This window comes from Hydra viridissima, unplaced genomic scaffold (assembly GCF_058129835.1).
Source record: "Hydra viridissima isolate aposymbiotic clone 2 unplaced genomic scaffold, HvirCarnegie_v1 scaffold_11, whole genome shotgun sequence".
In the NCBI taxonomy this organism is placed as follows: Eukaryota; Metazoa; Cnidaria; class Hydrozoa; order Anthoathecata; family Hydridae; genus Hydra; species Hydra viridissima.
In genome coordinates this window covers 3,336,444-3,359,815 of record NW_028324310.1, presented here as the reverse complement: position 1 = coordinate 3,359,815, position 23,372 = coordinate 3,336,444, and the positions used below count along the sequence as shown (strand labels likewise).

The 23,372-nt window shown below is 31.5% G+C and overlaps 2 protein-coding genes and 2 pseudogenes across 2 annotated transcripts in view; 2 read left to right on the top strand and 2 right to left on the bottom strand.

Annotated features, from left to right (window-relative positions):
* LOC145191148 (UDP-glucose:glycoprotein glucosyltransferase 1-like) overlaps nt 1-23,372 on the top strand; it is a 421,900-nt gene that overhangs the window by 16,321 nt on the left and 382,207 nt on the right. The gene's annotated exons all lie outside the window — the stretch shown is intronic.
* LOC149881743 (zinc finger BED domain-containing protein 4-like) lies at nt 10,762-11,756 on the top strand. Its single transcript, XM_090065847.1, has 2 exons — nt 10,762-11,216; nt 11,324-11,756. Exons 1-2 carry the CDS (start codon nt 10,762-10,764, stop codon nt 11,754-11,756), a joined length of 888 nt encoding a protein of 295 aa, XP_089921973.1.
* Nucleotides 13,905-16,188, bottom strand: LOC149881742 (zinc finger BED domain-containing protein 4-like; annotated as a pseudogene).
* On the bottom strand, nt 16,189-17,406 carry LOC149881741 (zinc finger BED domain-containing protein 4-like; annotated as a pseudogene).

The window sequence follows — 23,372 nt, the reverse complement described above, 5'->3', positions numbered from 1 at the left end:
ATGATTTAGCCACTTTCTTTGCAATATATCTTTTATATTATAAACTGAATTCTTTCTTTGAAATATATCTTTTATAAACTAAAAAAAAATCTTTTATATTATAAACTAAAGAAAGTTTTTGGCAATATTTTTTTCTTAAAGTTGTAATCCTTATTCTAAAGTATTTAAAAAACTGTAATGAGGATTTAACGATAGACCCTTTCCCCTTCCTGTTTTTCTCCATTTCTTACGAGTTTTCTAACAAATAAGGTTTTTAAAACAAATGTATTAAATTAAGTTTACAAGTTATTTGAATTAAACGTGCAAAATTTGTAATTTAAAGACAACAAGCATATGATGTTGTTAATTGATCTTTGGAGAAGTAACCGATAGACACTTTCTATCCATATTCTTATGGGTTATTGTTGGATCTTGGAACTTTGCAAACTTGACCAATTCAGCTTTCAAACAATGTTACATAGGCTGCATCAGATCAACAATTTTTAAGTGTCTCAAAAAAAAAAAAATTGCGTTCAATAAAATAGTTCACGCAAGCGTGTTAGAAAATGTCCTAAAAATTTTATTTGTACGTCAATAGACAACCGAATTGGAAATCGAAACAAAATTCGACTAATTTGGACCTCCGTGGTTGTCTAATTAGGTCGCGGAAGCGCGGACTAAATTATTGCGTCTTTGGACATCCTAGGACGTCAAATGCTCACTGGAGTAGGATGACAAAAAAGTTTTAAAAATTTAGTGAAGTATGGTTGATATGAAATATTTCTGAGTAAGAAGTATTTGACATTAAACTCAAAAGTTAAATGTTATATTAAATCATTCATGAAGTTCATTTCATTACTTATGTTGTTGTTAAAGCAATTGGAATTTAAATGATACTAGTCAATTAGTATTTGATCAAAGTCCTAAAAATCCTATTTTACAATATGTTAGCACCATAAACAAGTGTTGGGGCAATCTTTTGTAAAAAGTGAAGGTAAAAGTCTTTGACAATTTTAGAAAACATATTAAAAACCGAAAATTTCAATAAAGGTTGGTGATATTTAAATACTTTTGTTAAAAATTAACAAAAAACATATCTAAGATATTATGCATTTAAACTTCTGGAACACAAGTGAACATGATTGGACAAAGAAATAACAGTAAACTGAAAAAACGTTGCTGCAGGTCCAGGTAGAAAGAACAAGGACTGGGAAGATCTAAGTGAGAGAAGCAAAAGATTTAAGGTAATGATATTCAATTGAATTCAAACCAATTCAAAAAGTAGTTTACTCACTTAAATATTTTCTTGTTTAAGGTTGCCAAGCTGGCTGAACACTCTGCTGATGCATTGGCATTATCTTCAATAAAAAAAAGCCTCTGGAGATCCTACCAAGAAAGATTTTGTTATTGTCATGAAAAATGCTACAAATCCTGGCAAAGTTAAAAGCATGGTGGTTGGGTTTCCAATAAAAATAAAGATTAAAGATGACCTGAACTCTAACTTCAGTCTGATCTTTCCGATGAACAGTATCAAATTATCAGAAATTCATCCATAATATAGAGTGCAGATATGGATACATATTCACTTCGAGAAATGAAGAACGAAAGACAGAAATGTTATCCTAAGCGTGTAGTTCTGAAAGGAATATTTGCTTAAACTCCTCTGCAGAGTATGTTAAATCATACTCTGTATGAAAATGTGTATAAGCAAAAATATACTGATACAAATATTAGCGAGGCCCAAGTAAATGAGCAAAGTCTTTTCCCGACGGCTATTGTTCCACTTAAATTAACCGTCATGAAGAAAACAGCATGGTTGAATAAAAAGCCGTCTAATTCACATTATTGTAGACCTCTTGTAGATCTCCAATATCAAAAATGCGTTTTGGTTTGAAGAACCCAAATATTTTTATTTATATTAATTTTTGTGCGCGTAAAAGACGCTATGAAGCGTATGCGTCTGTAGTACGCGCCTTAGATACACGTAAAATTTGTTTAAAAATTACGTGGCATATATTGTACACGTGATATTATATGGTATTTGGGATCGAGGAATCCAAATTTTTTATTTGCACGCGTAAATGACACTGAGATGCGTACGTGTGTAAAACGCTTCTCAGTTACGCATAAAAATTACCTCTAATAATAAGTTTATATTTCTGTCCCAAAAATACTAGTATTGATTTATCACAAGTTTATATTTTATGGTTATATAGTTTTTACCGTTTTTTCACCATTCTGATTCACTGTTCGATGCACAGTGATCAATGTTAATCTTTACGACCCTTAAATTTGTTGAGGTTTTATATTAAAAAAAAAATGATGCTTATTAAAGAAACTATTTACTTTATGTTCCTTTAAAAAAAGAAAATTGATTTTAACGGTATTCCTGATACAGAAAGTAAATGTAATGATGAATTGATTTTAACTTTCTATTGAGCTATCCTACGTTTTACAGGTTCAAAAAGATAAATTATGAACTTGACTAGCGTTGGTTGTAAGTTATCCAAAATTATAAAGTTTTCTGGCGGGAATTGCGTTTTACAAAAAAAAAGGGCTTGTTTTAGGTAATTGCGCTTCGATCCAGAATACTAATTTATTTAACAGTTTTATTAAATGATTTGCCTATGAAACTGTAAAGAAAGAATAGAAAAAGCGACACAAAATCGTATCAAACTTAAAATGCGATTTGTGAAAGAAACTGATGTCATAATTAAAAATGAGTTTGCTTTCAACGATAGACATGTGGAATGTTTATTGTCATTAAGTGTAAAAATCAATGTTCAAATATTTACATTTCAGCATTGTCTCGTAAGAACTACGGTAATCGAAAAAGGCTTCTCTCTATCCTTTTTCCGTCCAAAGGAAACGGTGATAAAACGGTTTTTAATAAATATTAAAAAACAGGTTTTGGACATTTATTGGAAACGTTTATTTTAGGAGCTTATTCCGTCCAAATGGTTTAACAATAGTTTCAAACCTAACCTAATTAACTTCAATGTGTAAAAGCATTTATTTCAAACGTAACATTAATTAATTAAGGTCATTAACTTTCGTGATTAAAATGTCGGTTCTAATAACAAAAATATATAAATATAATTTAAAAAAGCGTAAGTTTATTGTTATAATGATAATAGCATTGTAAAGGCACTTAAGTCAAAACAACACAACAATAACTAAAAATAGATACTAAATGTAAAAGAAGTTTGCAACAACTACAATAACAAAAAAGTGGAGATGGGCCGACTCCAAAAAAAACCGATTCCGATTCTCTGTTGCAATTCCGATTCTTTACCGATTCCGATTCCTTTGTAATTATTATTTAAATTTAACGGATAGTGCTTATAGTTCATTTTGTACTTACACGGATTTTAAAAATAAAAACTATGAAGTCAGTTATATGTACAGGTGAAACAGGGCTAATATGACCGAGACTCTATGGAGCACGCCCTCCCCACTCCTTTTTATCGAAAACTTTTTTTTTTTAAATTGACCACAAAAATGAGGGTTTTTTTTACAAAATAAGGGAGTGTGCCCTTCCCCCCTCCCCTATTTTAAAAACCGTGTTGGCCTTGTGAAATAATAGCAACTGAATGTTGCTATTAACCTTAGTGAATGTTGCTATTAACCTTATTATTAATAATACTCATCTGATATTATTGGGGATAGTGTCCTTCTAGCTAACCCGAAAAAGCCACCTACATGGGGTGATAGTGACACATGCAGGTGTCCAGAAATGGGAGTTTTTAAACCCAGCTATTACGTCCGAGAAAAAAAAAATCAATTTTAAGTTAAAAATTTCCCAATTTTTTTACTGTTTCGATTATTTACTAAACAAGCCATAAAATTGAAATGGGTCATTGGAACTTCATGAAATTTTATGGTGTTGTACCGATATAGTATGGCTATCAATGTACAAAATTTCATGCAGATATCTTGCTTGGTTATAAAGTTGTAGACCAAAACGTTTTGCAAAATCATACATTTTGCCAGTATTGGTACCAAGAGTTTTTAGTTTTGGTTAAAAAATTTTGTCTAATTCCCCTGAATTTTTGTATGTATACTCTATAGACAATAAGCAACAACTTTGTCATTAGAGTTTTGGAATTAAACCATTTGCTAAAAAACTGTGGCCACCAAATCATTTCGAGCCCCAAAATTTCCTTAAAAAATTGGCAAATCAGTTTTCAATGAAAATGACCAACTGAGGGGTCCATTTTGCATTTTTTGCTACCCTGAGTACCAATCAATATAAAAAATTATAGAGTCTATTGAAAAATATCAAAAAATTGCATTTTTTAGGTCAGTTTTTAGATTTTCATAAAATAGACCTTTTTCGTGTACATTTTCTATGCATTAGTATTGGTTCAAAATGGAAAGGCAATAAGTAACCATGGCTTTTTTTGCATGAAAAACTAAAAAATAAAATTAGATTGAAAAATATAATGGAATGCATGTACACATAACATAAATTGGGGGGTTTTGTCCAATAAGTCAATTTTAAGGCTTCCTCTTCATGCACCTTGGGGCTTTAGTAAAGATTTAATGCTGAAAAAAACTTTTAGATGCAATAAAACTTGAATTTTAATCAGGTAAGTCACCTGAAATAGTTAAAATGAAGAGTTGAAGAAAACTCAAATATTAGAGGTGAAAGCTTTTAACTCAAAATTTTTTTTTTCTTAAATTGATAACTTAACAATTTACTCTCAATCACAACTTAGCTTTTTTTTCTTGACTCAAGAAACACCTACATTCTAATTTGATTTCACAGTTCTAAAATAAGATGCAAAATTTTAGAAATATAAAATGAGGCATTTTTGGCAGAGTAAGACTATTAAAGGTGCTTGCTGTTGTAGTCCACAAGGCAGTTTTTAAGGATGAGATGGAAGTTGTTTTTATCATTACCAATAATGAGAAAAGTCTTGATGAGCTGCTTCAACTACCTGTTCGCTGCAAATTCCAAGTGGTGACATGTGGCGGTTCACAATGTCTTTGATGTGGTGAAATACCATATGGATCTTGGGTGTAACACTAGCATTCGGGACGGCAAAATATGAGTCTTAAAATTGTTGGATTTTGTCCGAAAAATCATCCTCAAGGTCTGATCCAAAGCAGCTCTTCACTAATGCATCAAACTTCCTGAGCGCTTTGGTCAATCCAAAAACTTGGAATGCCGACTCAGCTTCTGCCAACTATTGAAGCCTATCCACATTCCGAAGAAGTTTGCGAAAATCGTTTCCTTCAAACATGCCTCCATGAGCCCCTCTATGAGCCCCTAGCTCAGTTTGATGTTAAGAGAAGTTGGCCATATTTCGGCATTGGGCCATACACTTTTCATCTTCTGAAAAATGTGGTAAACAACTCCAAGCAAATGATGTAATTCCTGTCGAGGTAAAATGTCCAGAATGAGAGTATCATGGACTCCACTTAGGATAGGTGGATTTACAACATTGCCGGTATGTTTTGTCTTAGCAACAATGCTTCCTGCACTCAAGAAGCTTTTGTAGCTCTCTCTGAGTGACCCAAGTGTTCTCAAGGCTCCAGCCTTCTCTAGATTTGTGAAATCAATGCTACAACAAGAGCAAGGGTGAGGTCTTGAGTGAGCTTGAAGCCCACAGAGAGTGTTGGCCAGTTTTAAGTGACAAGCAACAATGGCCTTCACTCTATCGACTTGAATGAGCGACCTTCGATTACGATTTTTATAATTCGCTCAGTTGAAACATTTAGAGATGAGCTGATTGTGCCGATAAAGTCAGTGGTATTTTTACAGTGGGCAACAGTGTGATCTGAACCAGTTTCATGTTTTGCATTAGAAGCCTTTATATTTGAGTGGGTAAAAAAATCACTCAGTTTTCGATCAGCAGCCAGAAAATATTTGTTGAAATTCGGCTCAACCAGCATTTTGCCTGAAGTTTGGTTTACTACTCTTGCCAATTTCATCATTCCCACATTAGATGAGCCTGCGTTGAGCTGAACATTGACCATGCCTTGTTTCTTCAAAGCATGAAAATTTTTGTTATATCTCCACTTGCCCCTGTAATTATAAATTGGCTTATGAAACATTTTTCCGATTACTAAATTATTAAGGAGAAAAATGCTTCTCGAATAAAAATATTTCTCGTGCCAATATAACATTTCTTAAGGTATTCATTAATAAATGAAGCACCTGGAGTCACAGGAAGAGGTGGTCCTCCAGATGGTTTTGATAGCCTTACAGTGCCTTTTGGTGAAGCTGTTTTGCTTGCAATCACCTTTGCAGCAATCTGTTCTGCAACTTTCTCATCTTGAGCAGCTAGCCCTTTGAGGTTTTCACAAAATGTGGATTGGTTACAATTGTGTGGAAAGCCTTTCCCGATGGGACTCAGACAATCGTTGCAGCGCACAGTGGGCCCTTTCTCACCAGCTCGAGAAACATGGCGGATGTTTCTCATTCAGCTTTAGACGCCCAATCCTGCAGATAAGTCAGTCACAGTTTTCGCCACGAGTTTCCAATCTGACACGGATTGACTTGAAGTCATACAGTGATGGTAGAACAGTTTCTTTGCCTCCATCTCGCTTCTTCATGATTGTCCGGCAGGTATCACATATTCCTTGAGGCACTCTTGCATCACCCAAGTCAAAGTTGATGCCATAAATTTTTAATAAAAGCTCCACTTGGAATGAAGTTATTTACCTGGTGCACTTTTTAAGGAAAGTTAAACAGACAATTTTTCTGTTCTCCTCGTGACCACTTGCATGATTTGGTATTGTGAGAAATTGCTTAGTCTCCTGCAAATGCAACAGTATTCAAATAGTTTTATCAGTCTTGAAATTTAAATCTCTTAGTTGTGCAAATGGAAAGAATTAAAAAAAAAACAGGCAAAAGTTTTTAGACTTCTAGGCCAAAATATAATTGATGTTATTGACAATATATGCAATTGAAACGAATCGATACTTTACCTGTATGCAGAAATACGGAAGGTCACAAAAGTGAGGGTGAACCTTTTATTTGGAGATTGGTCTAAAATTTAAGCCATGCTTTGTCACAAAATTCAAAATAACTGAATTTATTTTCAGAGCTTTAAAATATATTTATTAGGATTAAAATAGTTTTGAAATAAATGCAAACTATTTTCATTTCTACTCTCCCTTTAGTTCATATACCCACTTGTCATCTTACAGTATTTTATATAGTATAGTTTGCATATGAGTATAGTGCACACTCAACTTTTTTAACAATAAATATGGAATACATCTATTAAATAAATATCATTTTTAAATTGTGCTTTTTTCTTTGATATCATTTTTTTGTGATAAAAGTGCGCACTATTCTCAATAAAATACAATACTTTTTACCACTTCCTACTTTTTCCGCTGAAAAACATTTCCATCTTACACATCATAGACCAAAAACTTTCCTCAGAAGTTGAAAATGTAAAAAAAGAATCTTACCTTGATAATTGTAGCTTTGTTGAAGAAGGAAATTAATTCCAAATGCAATAAAATGCAAGTTTTGAAAGCAATAACAAGTGATTTTTTTATGGATAAACCTGTAAAATCCGCTTAAACAAAAAAATAGGGATTGCCGTACATTTCTTTTTTCGGTAAAAATTGTCTCCGTCAAAAACTACCCGTCAGATTTCAACCAAAATTTACACGAATGTTCCTCAATCTATTGCTCACATTGGGTTCAATATTTTACTCGATATCTCAATTTTTACGGCCTCTGTAATGCTTTTTCCAAATTAAATTCATACGGACATAACGAAAAGAGCGAATAACTTAAAAAACCCACTATTTCAAAATCTACTTATTTTGCTGAACCCCCCAAATTGTGTTATGTGTACATGCATTTCAGAGTTGGTCATTTCACCATAGTCACAAGAAATAGATGGTTCGGAAAAGAACCAAGGATCATTGTTTTAACTCTTTCATAAAAACAAAATATCAGATCCAGGTCTCCCATCCTGCACAATCTGTTTTCTCCTGAGTCATCTAAACTTTAACTATTATTTGTTGCTATTAATAATGCCTGGGGATAATTGTGCTATTTTTGGATGTTCTGCTTCAAGACGTAACAAAGGAATAAGTTTTTTTAATGTCCCTTTATCTAATACTAAGTTCAACAAAAAGTGGGGTAATAATTTGATTCATGTTATTACAAAAGATAGAGTTGAGGATGCTTCTTTACGAGAACGTATTCGTACAGAAAAGTTATTCATTTGCGAAAAACATTTCAGTGCTGATCAATATTATATTTTTAAGAAATCTATTAATTTTGAAATTATAGACACACACACACACATACATATACATAAATACAAATATATATAATTTATTTTAATGCTTTTTAGATGACAGAAAAAAGTCACTGAAAGAAGGAGAATTGCCACAATTAAATTTACCTTATAAAAATTCTTATGCTGTTTTGGTCTTAAACCGATCCACTTCTTCAATTCAAAAACGAAATGAACATTTTGCATCTGCAGATGTTGTAACATCTTTGCCCTTATATAAAAACTTTGATGACTTTTTGAATCGTATAGTGAAGCTTTCAATTAGAAATACTTGGGAAATACATATTGAAACCAATCTTGTAGTTATTACTTTGTTATCTGCCAATCATATTTTGCCAAAATATGAAATTTTTGTGGATGATTCTCTTCAGTTTACTCTACGTGTGTTTGGATGGATTTTATCAGAAGACCATGATCTTTATAAACAATACTCTCAATCATTTTTAAATGTTACTTTGTTAACATTTATTTTTCTTCTTGAGCGTTATGTATTGTGTAAGAGAATCCAAGTTCCTAACATAAGTAAAGAACTCCAATTCCAAAAGCATGTCATTCCTAAAAAGTTCAATTATCATGACTACCAGAAATTAGCATTTAAGCCACATATAAATCAACATGAGTATTTTCGCTCTAATAATTGCAGGATCCTTCTTTTAAGTAATGATACATGTGCAGATTGTTGTTCTTGTGTTCAAAAAGTATTTGCAGAACAAAAAAATAAATTATCTGTTTTAAATAAACCAGCCAAATTAAATGCCCCTAATAAGTTTACATCTCCTAATAGGATTAAATTAACTTTACAAAATAATTGTCTAAAATGTACACAGCTTGAGCAAGAACTTTTAAATATGCGATCTGCTATAGAAAAACACAGCGAAACTGTCCACTCAGAAATCAGTGAAGATTTTAAAGAATTATTTTCAGCTTGTGACCAGGATAAAGTTCCAAGTTTTATGAAGCTTTTTTGGTCAGAATAACAAAAATATATTCAAACCTGCTGTTTCAACAAAGTAAAATATCACCAAGTGATTCTCAAATTTTGTTTAAATTTAGCAGCTAAATCTTCATCTGCATATACTAATCTTCGTTATGATAAGAAAACTGGTAATGGTATTTTAGTACTTCTCAGTTTGCGAACACTGAGAGATTATAAACATTATATTCATCCAACTAGAGGTTTTAATCCTGCCATTATAAATGATCTCAAGTTAAAGACTGAAAATTTTACAGAGCCAGAACGATTTGTAGGCATTATTTTTGATTAAATGAAAATCCAAGAAGATCTTGTGCGGGACAAATATTCTGGTGAACTTATTGGTTTTGTAGGTTTGGGAGATAATAATATCAACTATGGAACACTGTAAAATGTAGAAGCTATTGCGACATAAATTTTAGTGTTTCTTATAAAAAGTATTGTCAATCTTCTTTCTTTTAGTTTTGCAACATTTGCTACAACAGGTATACTTGCTCATCAAATAATGTCAATTTTTTGGAAGGCAGTTTGTTATCTGGAGCTAATAAACTTGCATGTTATTTCCAAAACATCAGATGGTGCTTCATCAAATTGTCAATTTTTTAAAATGCACAATTTGCTTCAAGGTTGTTCTGAGAAAGATGTAATTTATCGCACAAAAAATATTTTTTCCAAAAAACAAAGCTACATTTATTTTTTTGCAGATGTCCCACATTTTATAAAAATAGCAAAAAACTGTTTATTTCATTCTGGATCAGGACATTCAACAAGATTGATGTGGAATAATGGTTTTTTTCTTCTTTGGTCACACATTCAGCAAATTTTTGAAGAGCAACTAGAAAGTGGTTTAAAATTTGTACCAAAACTTACAAATGAACATATAAATCTAACACCATATTCTGTTATGAAAGTAAGTCTTGCAGCACAGGTATTAAGTGAGACTGTTGGTGGTGTTTTGATAAATTTTGGGCCACCAGAAGCAGCAGGTGCATCCACTTTTTGTTTAATGATTGATAAATTTTTTGATTGTTTGAATGTTCAAAATACATTTGATCACAGGTTAAAAAAGAAGCCATTTTTAAAACCAAATAAATCTCTTACTGACGAAAGATATCTTTGGTTAGATGAATTTCTTGAATATTTTCGTTTATGGAAAGACTCAATAGAAACAAGGGTAGAACATTACAATGCTAATTCAAAATCAAAAATGTTTGTGTCTTGGCAAACTTATGAGGGACTTAAAATAACCGTGTATTCATTTAAAGAAGTTGTAAAGTTTCTGTTAGAAAATGGAGTAAATTATGTACTTTCAGAAAGATTTTGTCAGGATGACCTAGAAGATTTTTACGCCATCATGCAGTTTTTACACCACACTTTAACATTGGAAGTGAGAAATACTACCGAAGCATGCTCAATCCAGCCTATGAAAAGATTAAGCTTGCAACGAAAGTTATGCTTAACGAAAAAAATGCTGAAACTATCTCCATCTCTCTGGACGCTTGGTCATCCTTTCATCTTGAGTACTTGGGCATGATGGCACACTTCATTTCAGACAAATGGGAACGGATCGAATTCTGCCTGTCATGTTCCAAGTTTGATGAAAAACATACTGCTTCAAACATTTTTCAAAGACTTGAGAATGTTGTGAAAGAGTGGGAGCTAAAGGACAAGATCACAGTCTGCTTAAGAGACAATGCTGCAAATATAAAAGCAGCTTTCAAAGAACTACAGTGTGTTTACAAGTCTGCTGGGTGTCTAAATCATTCACTTCAACTAGTGATTAAAAAAGAACTTTTTTCACTTCAGAGTGCTGTAAACTTAATAGAAAAATGTCAAAAGCTTTGCACTCATGCTTCTTTTTCAAATTCCTTCTTTGCTGAGCTTTACAAACAACAAAAGGTTCAAATGAACAATTTTGAAAGGCTTGGACTCAAAAATGATGTCCCAACACGCTGGAATTCAACATATTACATGCTTGAAAGAATTCTGTACTTGAAATCAGCAACTGCTACCACGCTGCTAATCCGTCCTTCCAGCGGCATTAAGTTTACTGTACAGGATTGGAACCTGTGTGAAACGCTGGTACACATCTTAGCGATTTTCGAACCAAATTGCTCTCTGGAAAGGATGCTTGCATCAGTGCATGTATTCCAATTGTGACAACTATCCTGAAGGCATTCGAAGTTCTCTCTGATGACGAAGAAGTGATTGGCATGAAAAAGGCTTTAAAGAAAGCAATGGAGGCACGTTTTTTTGACTTAGAAACCATTGATCATTTTGCAATAGCAACACTTCTTGATCCCAGATTCAAGAACCACTTCTTTAGATCCCAAGAAGCCTTTCAAGCTAGTTTTCATCACAGGAGTAGTTTCATTTTGAGCCAAAATGAAACTACTCCTATGATGAAAACTAAGTCTATTGAGAACAAAGGGTTTTCTTCAATTATGCAAAATATAATTGCACAGTCACAAAATACAAGGTCCAAAAATCCAACTTCCAAATTAGCAAAGGAAGTTTTAAACGAGTAGTTAGAAAGCCCAACATCTTCAGGCTGTTTAGAGTTTTGGAAAGAGTATGAAGAAAAAACAACATTAAAAGCAAAGTTTGGTTTGGCAAAAATGGCAAAGAGATTCCTTACACCTCCACCAACATCTACCGAAGTTGAAAGGTTGTTTTCAACTGCTGGAGACATTCTTTCAAATGAAAGAAACAGACTTTTGCCAGAAAACATGGAAAAAATTTTATTCTGTTGAGAAAATATTTCAATTGTTAACTTTAATTAATAAAATGTCTTGACATATTCTACTTTTTTTTTTGACATATTATAGTTTTTATCAAATTATGTTACAAGGTGATTGCTTAGATATACGTAAAATAGTTTTTTTTGCTTTAACTCGGTGATCATAAAAGGTTCAGAGATTTTTAACATTTTTTTTTCAAATTTCGGCTGTTTCGGTTTCGGCTACGGCTTTACTGAACCGAAATTTCGGTACTTTCGGTTTCGGCTCAAATTTCGATTTCGGTCGATCACTATAGTATAGTTTGCATATGAGTATAGTGCACACTCAACTTTTTTAATAGTAAATATGGAATGCATCTATTAAATAAATATCATTTTTAAATTGAGCACCTTTTTCTTTGATTTCATTTTTTTCTAATAAAAGTGCGCACTATACTCAATAAAATACAATACTTTTTACCACTTCCTACTTTTTCCGCTGAAAAACATTTCCATCTTAAACATCATAGACCAAAATATTTCCTCAGAAGTTGAAAATGTAAAAAAGAATCTTACCTTGATAATTTTAATTTTGTTGAAGAAAGAAATTAATTCCAAATGCAATAAAATGCAAGTTTTGAAAGCAATAACAAGTAATTTTTTTATGGATAAACCTGTAAAATCCGCTTAAACAAAAAAATAGGGAATGCCGTACATTTCTTTTTTCGGTAAAAGATGTCTCTGTCAAAAACTACCCGTCAGATTTCAACCAAAATTTACACGAATGTTCCTCAGTCTTTTGCTCACATTGGGTTCAATTTTTTGCTTGATAGCTCAATCGAGCAAAAAATTGAACCCAATGTTAAGTCCGTTTGAATTTCATTCAGAAAAAGCATTTCAGAGGCCGTAAAACCTCTGAAATGCTTTTTCTGAATGAAATTCAAACGGACTTAACGAAATGAGCGAATTACTTAAAAAACCTACTATTTTAAAATCTACTTATTTTGCTAAACCCCCCAAATTGTGTTATGTGTACATGCATTTCATTAAAATTTTACATAGTTAACTGCTCAGGGTAGCAAATACTTCAAAAATTTTCCGCAGAGTTGGTCATTTCACTCAAAAATTGAATAATCCATATTATGAAGAGATTTTGTGGTTTTAAATGATTTTGTGGCCAGAGTTTTCAGCAATGATCCTAATTTCAAAACAGTGTTAATAAAACTTGTTGCTTATAACCTGTAGAGTATGCACACAAAAATTCAGGGCGTTCATACAACATTTTTACCATAACTAAAAACTTTTGGTACCAACACTGGCAAAATGTATGATTTTGCAAAACGTTTTGGCCTATAACTTTATAACCAAGCAAGATATCTGCATGAAATTTTGTACATTGATAGCCATAATATATAGGTACAACACCATAAAATTTCATGAAGTTCCAATGACCCATTTCAATTTTATGGCTTGTTTAGTAAATAATCGAAACAGTAAAAAAATTGGGAAATTTTTAACTTAAAATTGATTTTTTTTTCTCGGACGTAATAGATGGATTTCAAAACTTCCATTTCTGGACACCAACATGTGTCCACTATCAACCCATATAGATGGCTTTTTCGGGTTAGCTAGAAGGGCAATATCCCCAAAAATATCAACTGTGAATAAGAAATAAATAATATAGTCATAAGTAATGGATAGTGATCAGATAAACAGAATGTAGTATCTTCAGCATTTACGTAAGTCACTACCATTAGTACTGATAGTTTAGAAATGGCAGGTTTTTGTTAAATAACACAAGCATTTGCACTCGTTCCAAAGTTAACCGGCTTCTCTTCTGGTCCCAGATTAGCCCCGCAGTACTAAATAACCACTCCGAAAGCACTGTACTTAGAGGCGTCCCTAAATATTTCTGTGCTAATTTTTTCATATTACGAAATTTGATTTCTTCAAGTAATCAAACACGTCTTCGTGACTTGCGAGTAGAGGTTCTTTCAAGTACACTGCTACTTCGTCTGATATAGTGCAATACGCATTATATATCTAAAATATTAAAAAAAAGTTAATTTTTTTCATATTTTTCACCTCCCCAAGGCCGAAAAAGCCATTTCAGTTGAGGAGGCTACTCATTTTTTTAAAATTATTTTGTGTTCTTAATCGTGGTTAGGGCTGCCAATTCGAACTTTTTTTATGAAGATCGAACTTGAACATGTTCGAACTAAAAGTTCAAGCATTTTCGAACTCTTTTTAATGCACTAAAACACGCAAAATATAAGAGTACAAGTTAAAAACAAAACCGTTTATTTATCTATTAATAAAACTGTTTATAAAAAAAAAAACTGTTTATTGTTGAGACCCGCTTCTCATTTTCACTACATTTAACTTGAAAAAAATGTCTATTTAAGAATACACAACATCACTCAGTATTTTTAAGTGTTTGTTTTAAAAATGTTAATGCATCTAATGTATCATCCATAATGAGCACCTTATTTTTGTTGCAAATAATCCTAGGCTAGAGAAAGCCCTTTCACCCTCAAAGGAATAGTTTTAAGAGCATTAAAAAGCATTTCTAAATGTTTGGGTCTTAATTTGCTGGCTTCAAATAGAGCCATTTGCTTTATAATAAAGTTAGATCCAAGTTCACCTTTTTCTACTGTCATTTGAAAATCAGATGTTATAATGAAACATTTAAGTTCTTGAGCTAAAATAAATTCAATGTTAGTATTTTCATATCATCAGTTATATCACTGTTATTGACTTCTCCATCAGCATCAGAGTCTTCCTCGCTAGACTGGAATAATCTTTGAATAAGATTGGTAGCAAAATTTGCTATAGAGTTTCTTTTCATTTTATTCTCAAGTAAAATAACTGATGCGTACTCGTGAAATGTTAGGCTAAATTTGTCATTAGTTAAAACGACTTTTTGTAATGAAGCAATTACTTGTTTCTTAACTATTTCAAAGTATTTCATCACTAAATAACGAACAGTTGTTGACTTTTGGGCAAATTATATCCTTGAGCACGAAATGCTGATCGCAAAACTTGACTATTAGCAATGGTTGTAAAACTTATTCCATCAATAGCAGTCAATCCGCTTAAGATTTCAGGTAAAGTTTTAATCCCAGAACTAAAAAAGTTGTCAATTCTTGGTATTTTAGGAACATGAATAATTTTGACAGCCTCAGAGGCCAAGGTATTACATTTAATAATGCCAATTTTATGTTTCGTATATAAGTGTCTTGTAACAGTGCTTGTTGTTGAGCCAGGAGTTTTTAACAAAACTTCACATTAGGCTTGTTGCAGCTCTTGGGAAAATTTAAAAAAATCCCAAACCTTACATCTTCTGGATGTGCTAACGTCTTTGAAAGTAGCCATGTTTTATTTTTATTTAATGTTTTAATTTTTTAGGCATTTCTTCTGAAAGTTCGAATTTTTAAGCAAAAAAAGTTCGAACCTGAACGTTAGAATTTTGGCGTAAAGTTCGAACGTTCCAACTTGAACACGTTCGAGCTGGCAGCCCTAATCGTGGTAATAGCCCTCTCTCAATTTTTTAAATCCGAAACACGGACCTTGACGAACAAGGTTTCTTCGCGGAGAAATATAGTCAAGTATTTTGCAATATTTAAAGTACAATAATAATATAGAAGTACATACAATACTTACCACAAAATTTGGGTTGATTATTTGGTTATATAATGACCAGACAGCACCTGGAGCAGGTGTGGTTCGTTCTTGATTTTCAGCAACTTTAGTTTCAAGACCTTCGTCTATTTCTAGTGCATTCAACTCACCGATCAATAAAGTAACAGCTTTCTCAGTCATCGTCCTGCTCCTAAAAATCTTGTTTTTAAATCTGGGATCTAGTATTGTTGCAAAAGCATATATATACGGAGACTGCGAGATTTGTTCTCGCAGTCTCCGTAACAATCATGCAAAGATTCACATAGAGATTCTTTGAAATTTCCGTAGTCCTTGATGAGATCAAGTGACATGTTAACTGCATTTGTTATTGGGATAACTTCTGATGTGGTTACTTTTGATGAACTTGCAGTAAGCGTGACGTCTTCAAAAACTTTTAAAGCAGCAACGAGAGAAACCAAATTGTCCCATTCTTCGGTTGACAATTCTTTGTTTTGTCGAGCAGCTTTTGGGAAATGTGGCATTACCAACAGAACTGCATCTTTTTGTTCAATCAAATGGTTTAGCACGTAGAAGGTGCTATTCCATCTAGTTGGCTCATCTTAAATGGTGGTGCGTTTAGGAAGTCGCAAAATATCTCCTGAGATTTTCTTAAAAGTTTGTATGATTTAACCGAATATTTGAAGTGTCCTGCTATTCTTCTACATGTAGCAGTAAGTAAAGAAATGCGTTCATTGTCAAGACAGCCATCTTTTACAACCAACTGAAGTGTATGGGCAAGACAAGGAATGTTTGAAAACTTCCCTACTTCCATAGCAGAAACAATATTTCTAGCATTATCTCTAACTACTACGCTGAGTTTTTCAAGTAGTCCCCAACGCTCAAGTGATTCATTCATAAATTTAACAAGATTATCTACAGTGTGGGACTCGTAAGGAAAAGGTACCACGTCAAGACAAATGTGAATTTGTTTCATATCTTCTGTGACGAAATGTGCTGTTAGGCTCATGTAATGAACATTAGCTGTGGAGCTTCACATATCGGTAGTTATACTAACATGATCAGCTTTCTTTGTTAAGAAACGAATTTTACTTGATACCTTCTGATAAATGTTAGGAATTTCAATAGTCGAGAAATATTTTCTGATTGGTATTGTATATCTTGGCTCCAAAAACAGCAGTAACTTTTTGAAACCAGGATTTTCTGCTACACTAACAGGTTGGTTATCTGTGCATAATATCTCTGCAATAAGCTTTGTAACTTTTATTGACTTCGGATCTGTAGATGTGAAAGGCCTGGTCCTTGCAAACACTTGGTGTATTGTCTGTTGTTTAGGAAATGAAGATCTAGGCTTCAATTTTACAGAACTAGGTGTAGAAGAAGAGCTTCTAGGTGTAGAAGAAGAGCTTCTAGCTAGCTAGGTGTAGAAGAATAGCTTTTTAGGATTCTCCGCATCCTCAGACGTAGGCCCGAGACTTGTGAATACGGATGTGGGTGTAGCAGATCGAGGTTCCCTTGCCATGGTCGTAGGAGTATCACAAGCAGGGTTAGGAATGGATTTAGAAGATGGTCCTGCAGTAGAGCTATCAGCGCATATATCAAAATTGATAATAATAGCTTTATCCTGTTTCTGATTTTTGATACCAGATTTATGAAAAGCACTTAGATGCTTTAGCATGTTCGATGTTGTGTATGACTGAGAAATTCTGCCACCACCCCTGGAAAGTAACTGTTTTTCAAAAGCTACTTATTGCAGAGTTAGTGTCATTTAAATCGATCGCAAAATAGTCCCATACCTCGCTTTTCTTACGTTTTGGCATGATAATGATTCTATGTTCTGAAATAAAAACAGCATTTGTAATAATAAAAAAATGATAATACAAACAATAATAATTATAACAAAACAAGCAAATAAGATTATTATAATAGTACTTATCGCCGGTTTAAATATCAATTGAAATTTTGCGGCAGTATTTTGCGTATTTGCAACGTTTACTTTTGTTGAGGTTTTCCTTCAGAGTTTACTTAACTTCAACAAAGATATTAAACGCAACAATGTAAATTTAAAGTAAATTAAACAAAAGAAAGTCACAACGGCAAAGAGTGAATAATTTATTTCAATTATCAAGGGAGTGTTAATAAAAGAAGTGAAGTCGTTAAAAAGTCATTTTAGAAAGAATAGGAATTGTTAAAAAAGGTGGAGAATCGCGATTCTTACGACTTCTTGAGAATAGTTGGAATCAGACGGATAGAAATCAACCCATCTCTAAAAAAAATTTTTTTATTTTTTATCTTCCGCCCTCGGAGTTCTCTTTAAATGCTCTCCTACTAGTCGATCGACATTTTCTTTTGGTAGTCTTTCCGTCATCAGAGCACCTACAAAGTAACAAAACCTAAAAAAAGTTCATGTTTAGGTAATTGTCTATTTGATGTTACTATAAAACTTTTAAACCAAAAAATTATGATGATATTATTAATAATATTAAAAACAAAACGGTGATTAATTACTGAAGCAAATTCTAGCAAAGGTGTGGCATTGCACGACATTATTAGATAAATATCTATGACAATTGCATTAAATTATTTAAGAATAATACATACAATTTAATGTAACTAAATATAGTCAAAACATTATTTTACAATTCCTAACATGATCTTATAATTACATTATCTTTTATGCTTTTCTAAAAATTGAAAATTACCAAGTAGAGCCTTGTACGAGTAAGTAGTCTTAAATAGTCGTTTTCCATTTTTTCCCACCTAACTAAATTTAGCTTGTAGCTTTTTCCACATTGTATCATATAAAGCCTTATTTATAATTTATGATGCCACCAATCTGTTTCAGTCGGCTGACCTTAAAATATTCAATAACCCTGATTAAAAAAATAAGAACTGTTTAATAATAAATTAATAATAATCAAGTATTCATTAATTAAAAAAATTCTTTTTAAATAAACACTGTTATTTTTTTTTAAAAATTTTTGCAGTGTTACACGACTTTGTGGATTGTGGGAACAAATATGTTCATATAACTTTATAACAATTTCACATGTAATTAATCTCAAAATTGATTGATTAAGTAATCTAAAAGTTTAATAATTAACAATATTTAACAATAAAAGAAAATTATCATTTTTTTTAAAACGATCTCCTTTTCCTAAAAATTCTCAAAGTTGGATGATTTCTCAATGTGTAATGCTGTCATTTCTGGCTCCATCTGTCGACCCAATTTTTCAACAGCTTTTTCAAGTTGTGTTATCTGACTTTTAATGCTACTTAACTCCATAAAAAGAGCATACTGTAAGCCTATTTTTTAAAAAATATGTGTATATATATAAATATAAAAATAAATAAAAATATAAAAATGTGTATATATAAAAATAAAAATAAATATAAATATGTATATATATATATATATATATATATATATATATATATATATATATATATGAAAGAGCATCCAGTTGTAAAAACTTGCACCAAGCTTTTCCTTAATGTCATTTTAATTAAAAAATGATAAGAATTTAACCCATATCAGTGTGGAACCTTGGATGTAAAACTTCAGCAACAAAAAAATATAAATATATATTCATATTTACGTCTTTCATCAAGAGCCTTAAAGGTTTCAGGTGAGTTACTATACATAAACTTGCAGCCAATGCGATCCATTTCCAAATGTCTTTGTTTTGCGTTAGTTGAATTAAAACATTCAATTTCTGAAATAATAAATTTTTTTTTTAATATACTTATCTGGGCAATGTTTCTTCATAAATGTCCAATTTATTCCAAGCAATTCAAATACATATTTTGATCTCTTTGTTACAAAATCATTTAAGTTCATGTGAACAATTTTATCCATCAATCCTTTACCTTCATATCTTTTTAGCAGGGTTTTTGTGGCTGGCTTTTCATGTGCAATCAACATTTTTAATTTAGTTTGGTTATCAACGTCATTTCTGAAAAAAGAGGGACTCACAAGGTCTTCAGTTAAATACCATAAATGTCCTGCAATGGCTTTTATGGCAGATTCAGCCACTTCTTTGTCAAATATTTTGAAATGATTAAATTTTCCAGAACAGTGTCAAGCCATTATGAGGAGCAGATGAAGAGATGGAAGCCCAAAACCAATGTTCCATGTAAATCAATTTTGAAAAAATCGAGAGTCGTAGAAGATTCTTCTTTTCACTTTTTGTTATATGAAAGTGATGTTGAAACAAGAAGATTTTAATAGAGTAGAATGCTTTCGCCATCCATCATGCTTGGTGCATAGCACCAGGAGAACAAAAAGTTATTCCCCTTTCGCCTGGAGGAATTTTTCCTAAACAAACTTTCAAGAGTTGCTAAAATTCTTTGTAACTGTTGCAAGGTTGTTTTGATTCTTGCATCATACTTACAGCAAATTCTACTGCTGGTGGTACAAGTGAATCATATACTTTAAGATCCGCATCAGTTAAGAGCCATGATTAAGAACTAAATTTACTCCACTGATCACGAAATCATTGAAACAACTTAACCTCGGGACCAGAAGATGCTCCAAAACAAGTTTGTAAACATGGGATAAAATCACTTATGAACATGGTGTCAACAGGCTGTGCATAATAAAGACTTTCCAACTAATTTTTCCAGCAAGGTTCAAGCACCTAATTGTATACCTGTGCTGCTTGAAGTAGTATCAAAACATAATGCGACAATTCTGTCATATTACATATAAAATATTGATAACATATAAATATATACATACAAAATATTGATAACATTATCAACTATATTAGAAAAATAGAAATGATATATGATAAAATATGAAAAACGTGGGTTCAAGCAGCCTTGTAAAATTTAAAAAATGGATTGAGCAACCCCTAAACATCAACAATATGTATCCAAAATTTCCCAATATCATTTTTTCATTAAATGGAACCAAATAAAAGGTGGAGAGCATAAGAAAAAAAAAAAAAGATTTTTAATGCATTTATTTGTCACTCTAATATATATATATATATACACACTAGCAAAAAGCAACCCGTAATACGGGTTATGGTCGGTCTGTTATTTTATAGTTGCTGTTTTCCACAATTTAAAGTTACGAAGCTTTAACTAACACCCTTTTAGAAAAACGCCTTCAAATTAAAAAAATTAAACTATCTGTAAAGTTAAAATAAAAAATATGCGAAGGTAAAATAACTTACCAATTATTTAACATTATTTGAGTAATTTAAAACTGACATAGGTCATATCAGTGTAAAGCAGAACCATTTTCCTCGACATTAATAAGTTCAAAACAATGCGTTTTTAGTTACTGACATAAAATAATAACACTTCATCATGCTTTAAATTGACGAAAAAGTAAAGCTAAATTCTTGTTATATTTTTTATAACATAAACTTTAATTAATAAGATTAATATAAAGCGAACGTAAATTATACATAAGTTATTAATTTTTTGGTAACCGCTTGATACATGTTTCTTTAAAAAAGGAAATTGTCTTTAAAACGTTAAATGCACACAACTAAACAAATTTGGACCGTTTATTTTGAAAGTGGTGTAAGTCCATTTTCCAAAAAAAATTAGAAATCACATAGTTTACATTAAACCTAGTGTGCACTTCCTTTTTGTAAACAATTTACAGTTAGTATTTAAACATATCCATATGCTTTGATCAATTTAAAATTTGTTAATAAATGAAATTGCATAACAATTGATTATGAAAATGTCCATTTACGACCCTAAAAGAATGTTATTTTAGTTAAATTCACATGCAAGTCATTTATGTAGTCAAATTACACATTTCTAAATTCGTAGAGAAATTGCCAAATTAGTACAATTTATGCATATTTTTTAATCGACTAAAATGCTAACCTTTAAAAATCTCGAAAGCGGAAAAAATGGATTTACATCACTTTCAACATAAACGGTCCATTTATTAATAACATCTGACCATTTGACCCTTTCTATATGTGGCACTAGTTCGACCATTTTTGTATATGGTCGCTTTGTTTCAATAGTTTTTAGTAAACGGTAATTCGCTGCCATTTACTAAAAATTCATTTTGTTACTCGAAATTTAATTCTCTTAAATAATTTGACACTAACAAAGGACCTCCCTTCCCCGTTTTTACCTTAGTGGTGGTGAGGAGAATAGAGTTATCTTTAAGAGTAATCAAGTTTTTGATGAAGACCTTTTACCAGAATAATAAAAAGTAAAATAATGATTTAAATGTATAAGAATTTAACATATATAAGAATTTTTTTCCCACAAAGTGCTGCAAATGCAAACTAAGCTAATTAATTAGTTAGACGCCTTAAAAAACTTAAGTAATTCGATAATTGACAAGTGCGCAAAACTACAATATTCACCCCCTGTTTAAAAAGATCCCCTAAGTTACGTACCACAAATTATTAGCCATAAAATAGAGAAAATTTAAAAAAAATTGAACTAATTGCATATATTTATATCATTTTAATTGAAAAAAATTTACAATTAAAGGTAATCAGGTTTTTTTTTAATAAATTGTATAAATGCGTCAATCTTAAATCTTAAAGAAAAAAAAAAGGAATTGATACCATAACAAAAAAAAATGTCGCCTTAAAAAAAAAACAAAAAAAAAACAAAAAAACACCACATAAAAACTGAAAATCGATTTACCTTTTTATAGAAACCTATTTTGATATGGCAGTTAATATAAACATTGATCGAAAATGTAACTATAAAATCTGTTTCGAAGTACAAAAGGATTAACAATACTAATATATTAAAAAAAAAAAAAAAAAAATTAAATTAAGATATAAATTCCATTTTTAGCATAATGCTGTCTTGGCTTTTAGTAAATAAATAAAAGCAGTAAGTTCCAATAATGAAACTACCTATTATTCATTTTTTACAATAGTCACCAACGCACAGTGGAAAATTGTAGAGCAACAGCATATCATAAATGTTTTTTTACTAATGTCGCTACTGTCATTATATTTCAATTTTATTTAATAGTTTAATAGTCAATCATTACTATAATGCAGGAATTTCACATAATTTTATGTAAAAATAAAAGATTTGAAGCCTTATTGTTTATTACTTTTGCGGATGTTCATTTCAAACCTGTTCGCTTCATCACTTTATAAGTTAATTTTCTATAAAACTTTCTAGGAATAAGTATAAAGTATTATACATTTTTGAAAAGCTCATGTTATGGAGATTTTAAGAAAATTTTACATTTTTACTTATATGGTTCAGTTTAGGAGAAATTATTTAAACAATAAAATATATGAAAAAAAAAAAATATTCTTCAAGTTCACTGAGACTTTTGGCAGTTACCCACGCTTCCCCACGCTTTACATTTAATGTAATATTGTAGCCTAGGTGTTTATTAAAAACATGTATAAGAATGAGTTGCAGAAACGTGCGGTTTCCGAAATTATCGAGAAAAGAGTGATAAAAGTAAAAAAACAGAAAACCGCTTTTTATCGTGGTTTCAAATTTTGTTCATTTATAACAATAGCTTGGTATATGTTTTTTAATTTATTATCAATTTTTTATTGATACCATAGCATTCTTGTATTTTTGCAGTCATTTTGAGAGGAATGTACACTGCCAATCAGAGATAAAACAATCGAGATACGGTTTTCGAAATCGTATATTTTTTGTTCGGCTTTGAAAGCCGTCAGTTAGGCGAAGTTTCTTAAATTAAACGGAGTTGAAATCCGTTCAACTTCGAAAAAAAGTTCATTAAACGATTTCGAAATCCGTTAAACTTCGAAAAAAAGTTAATTAAACGGTTACGAAAGCCGTAAAAAGTTGT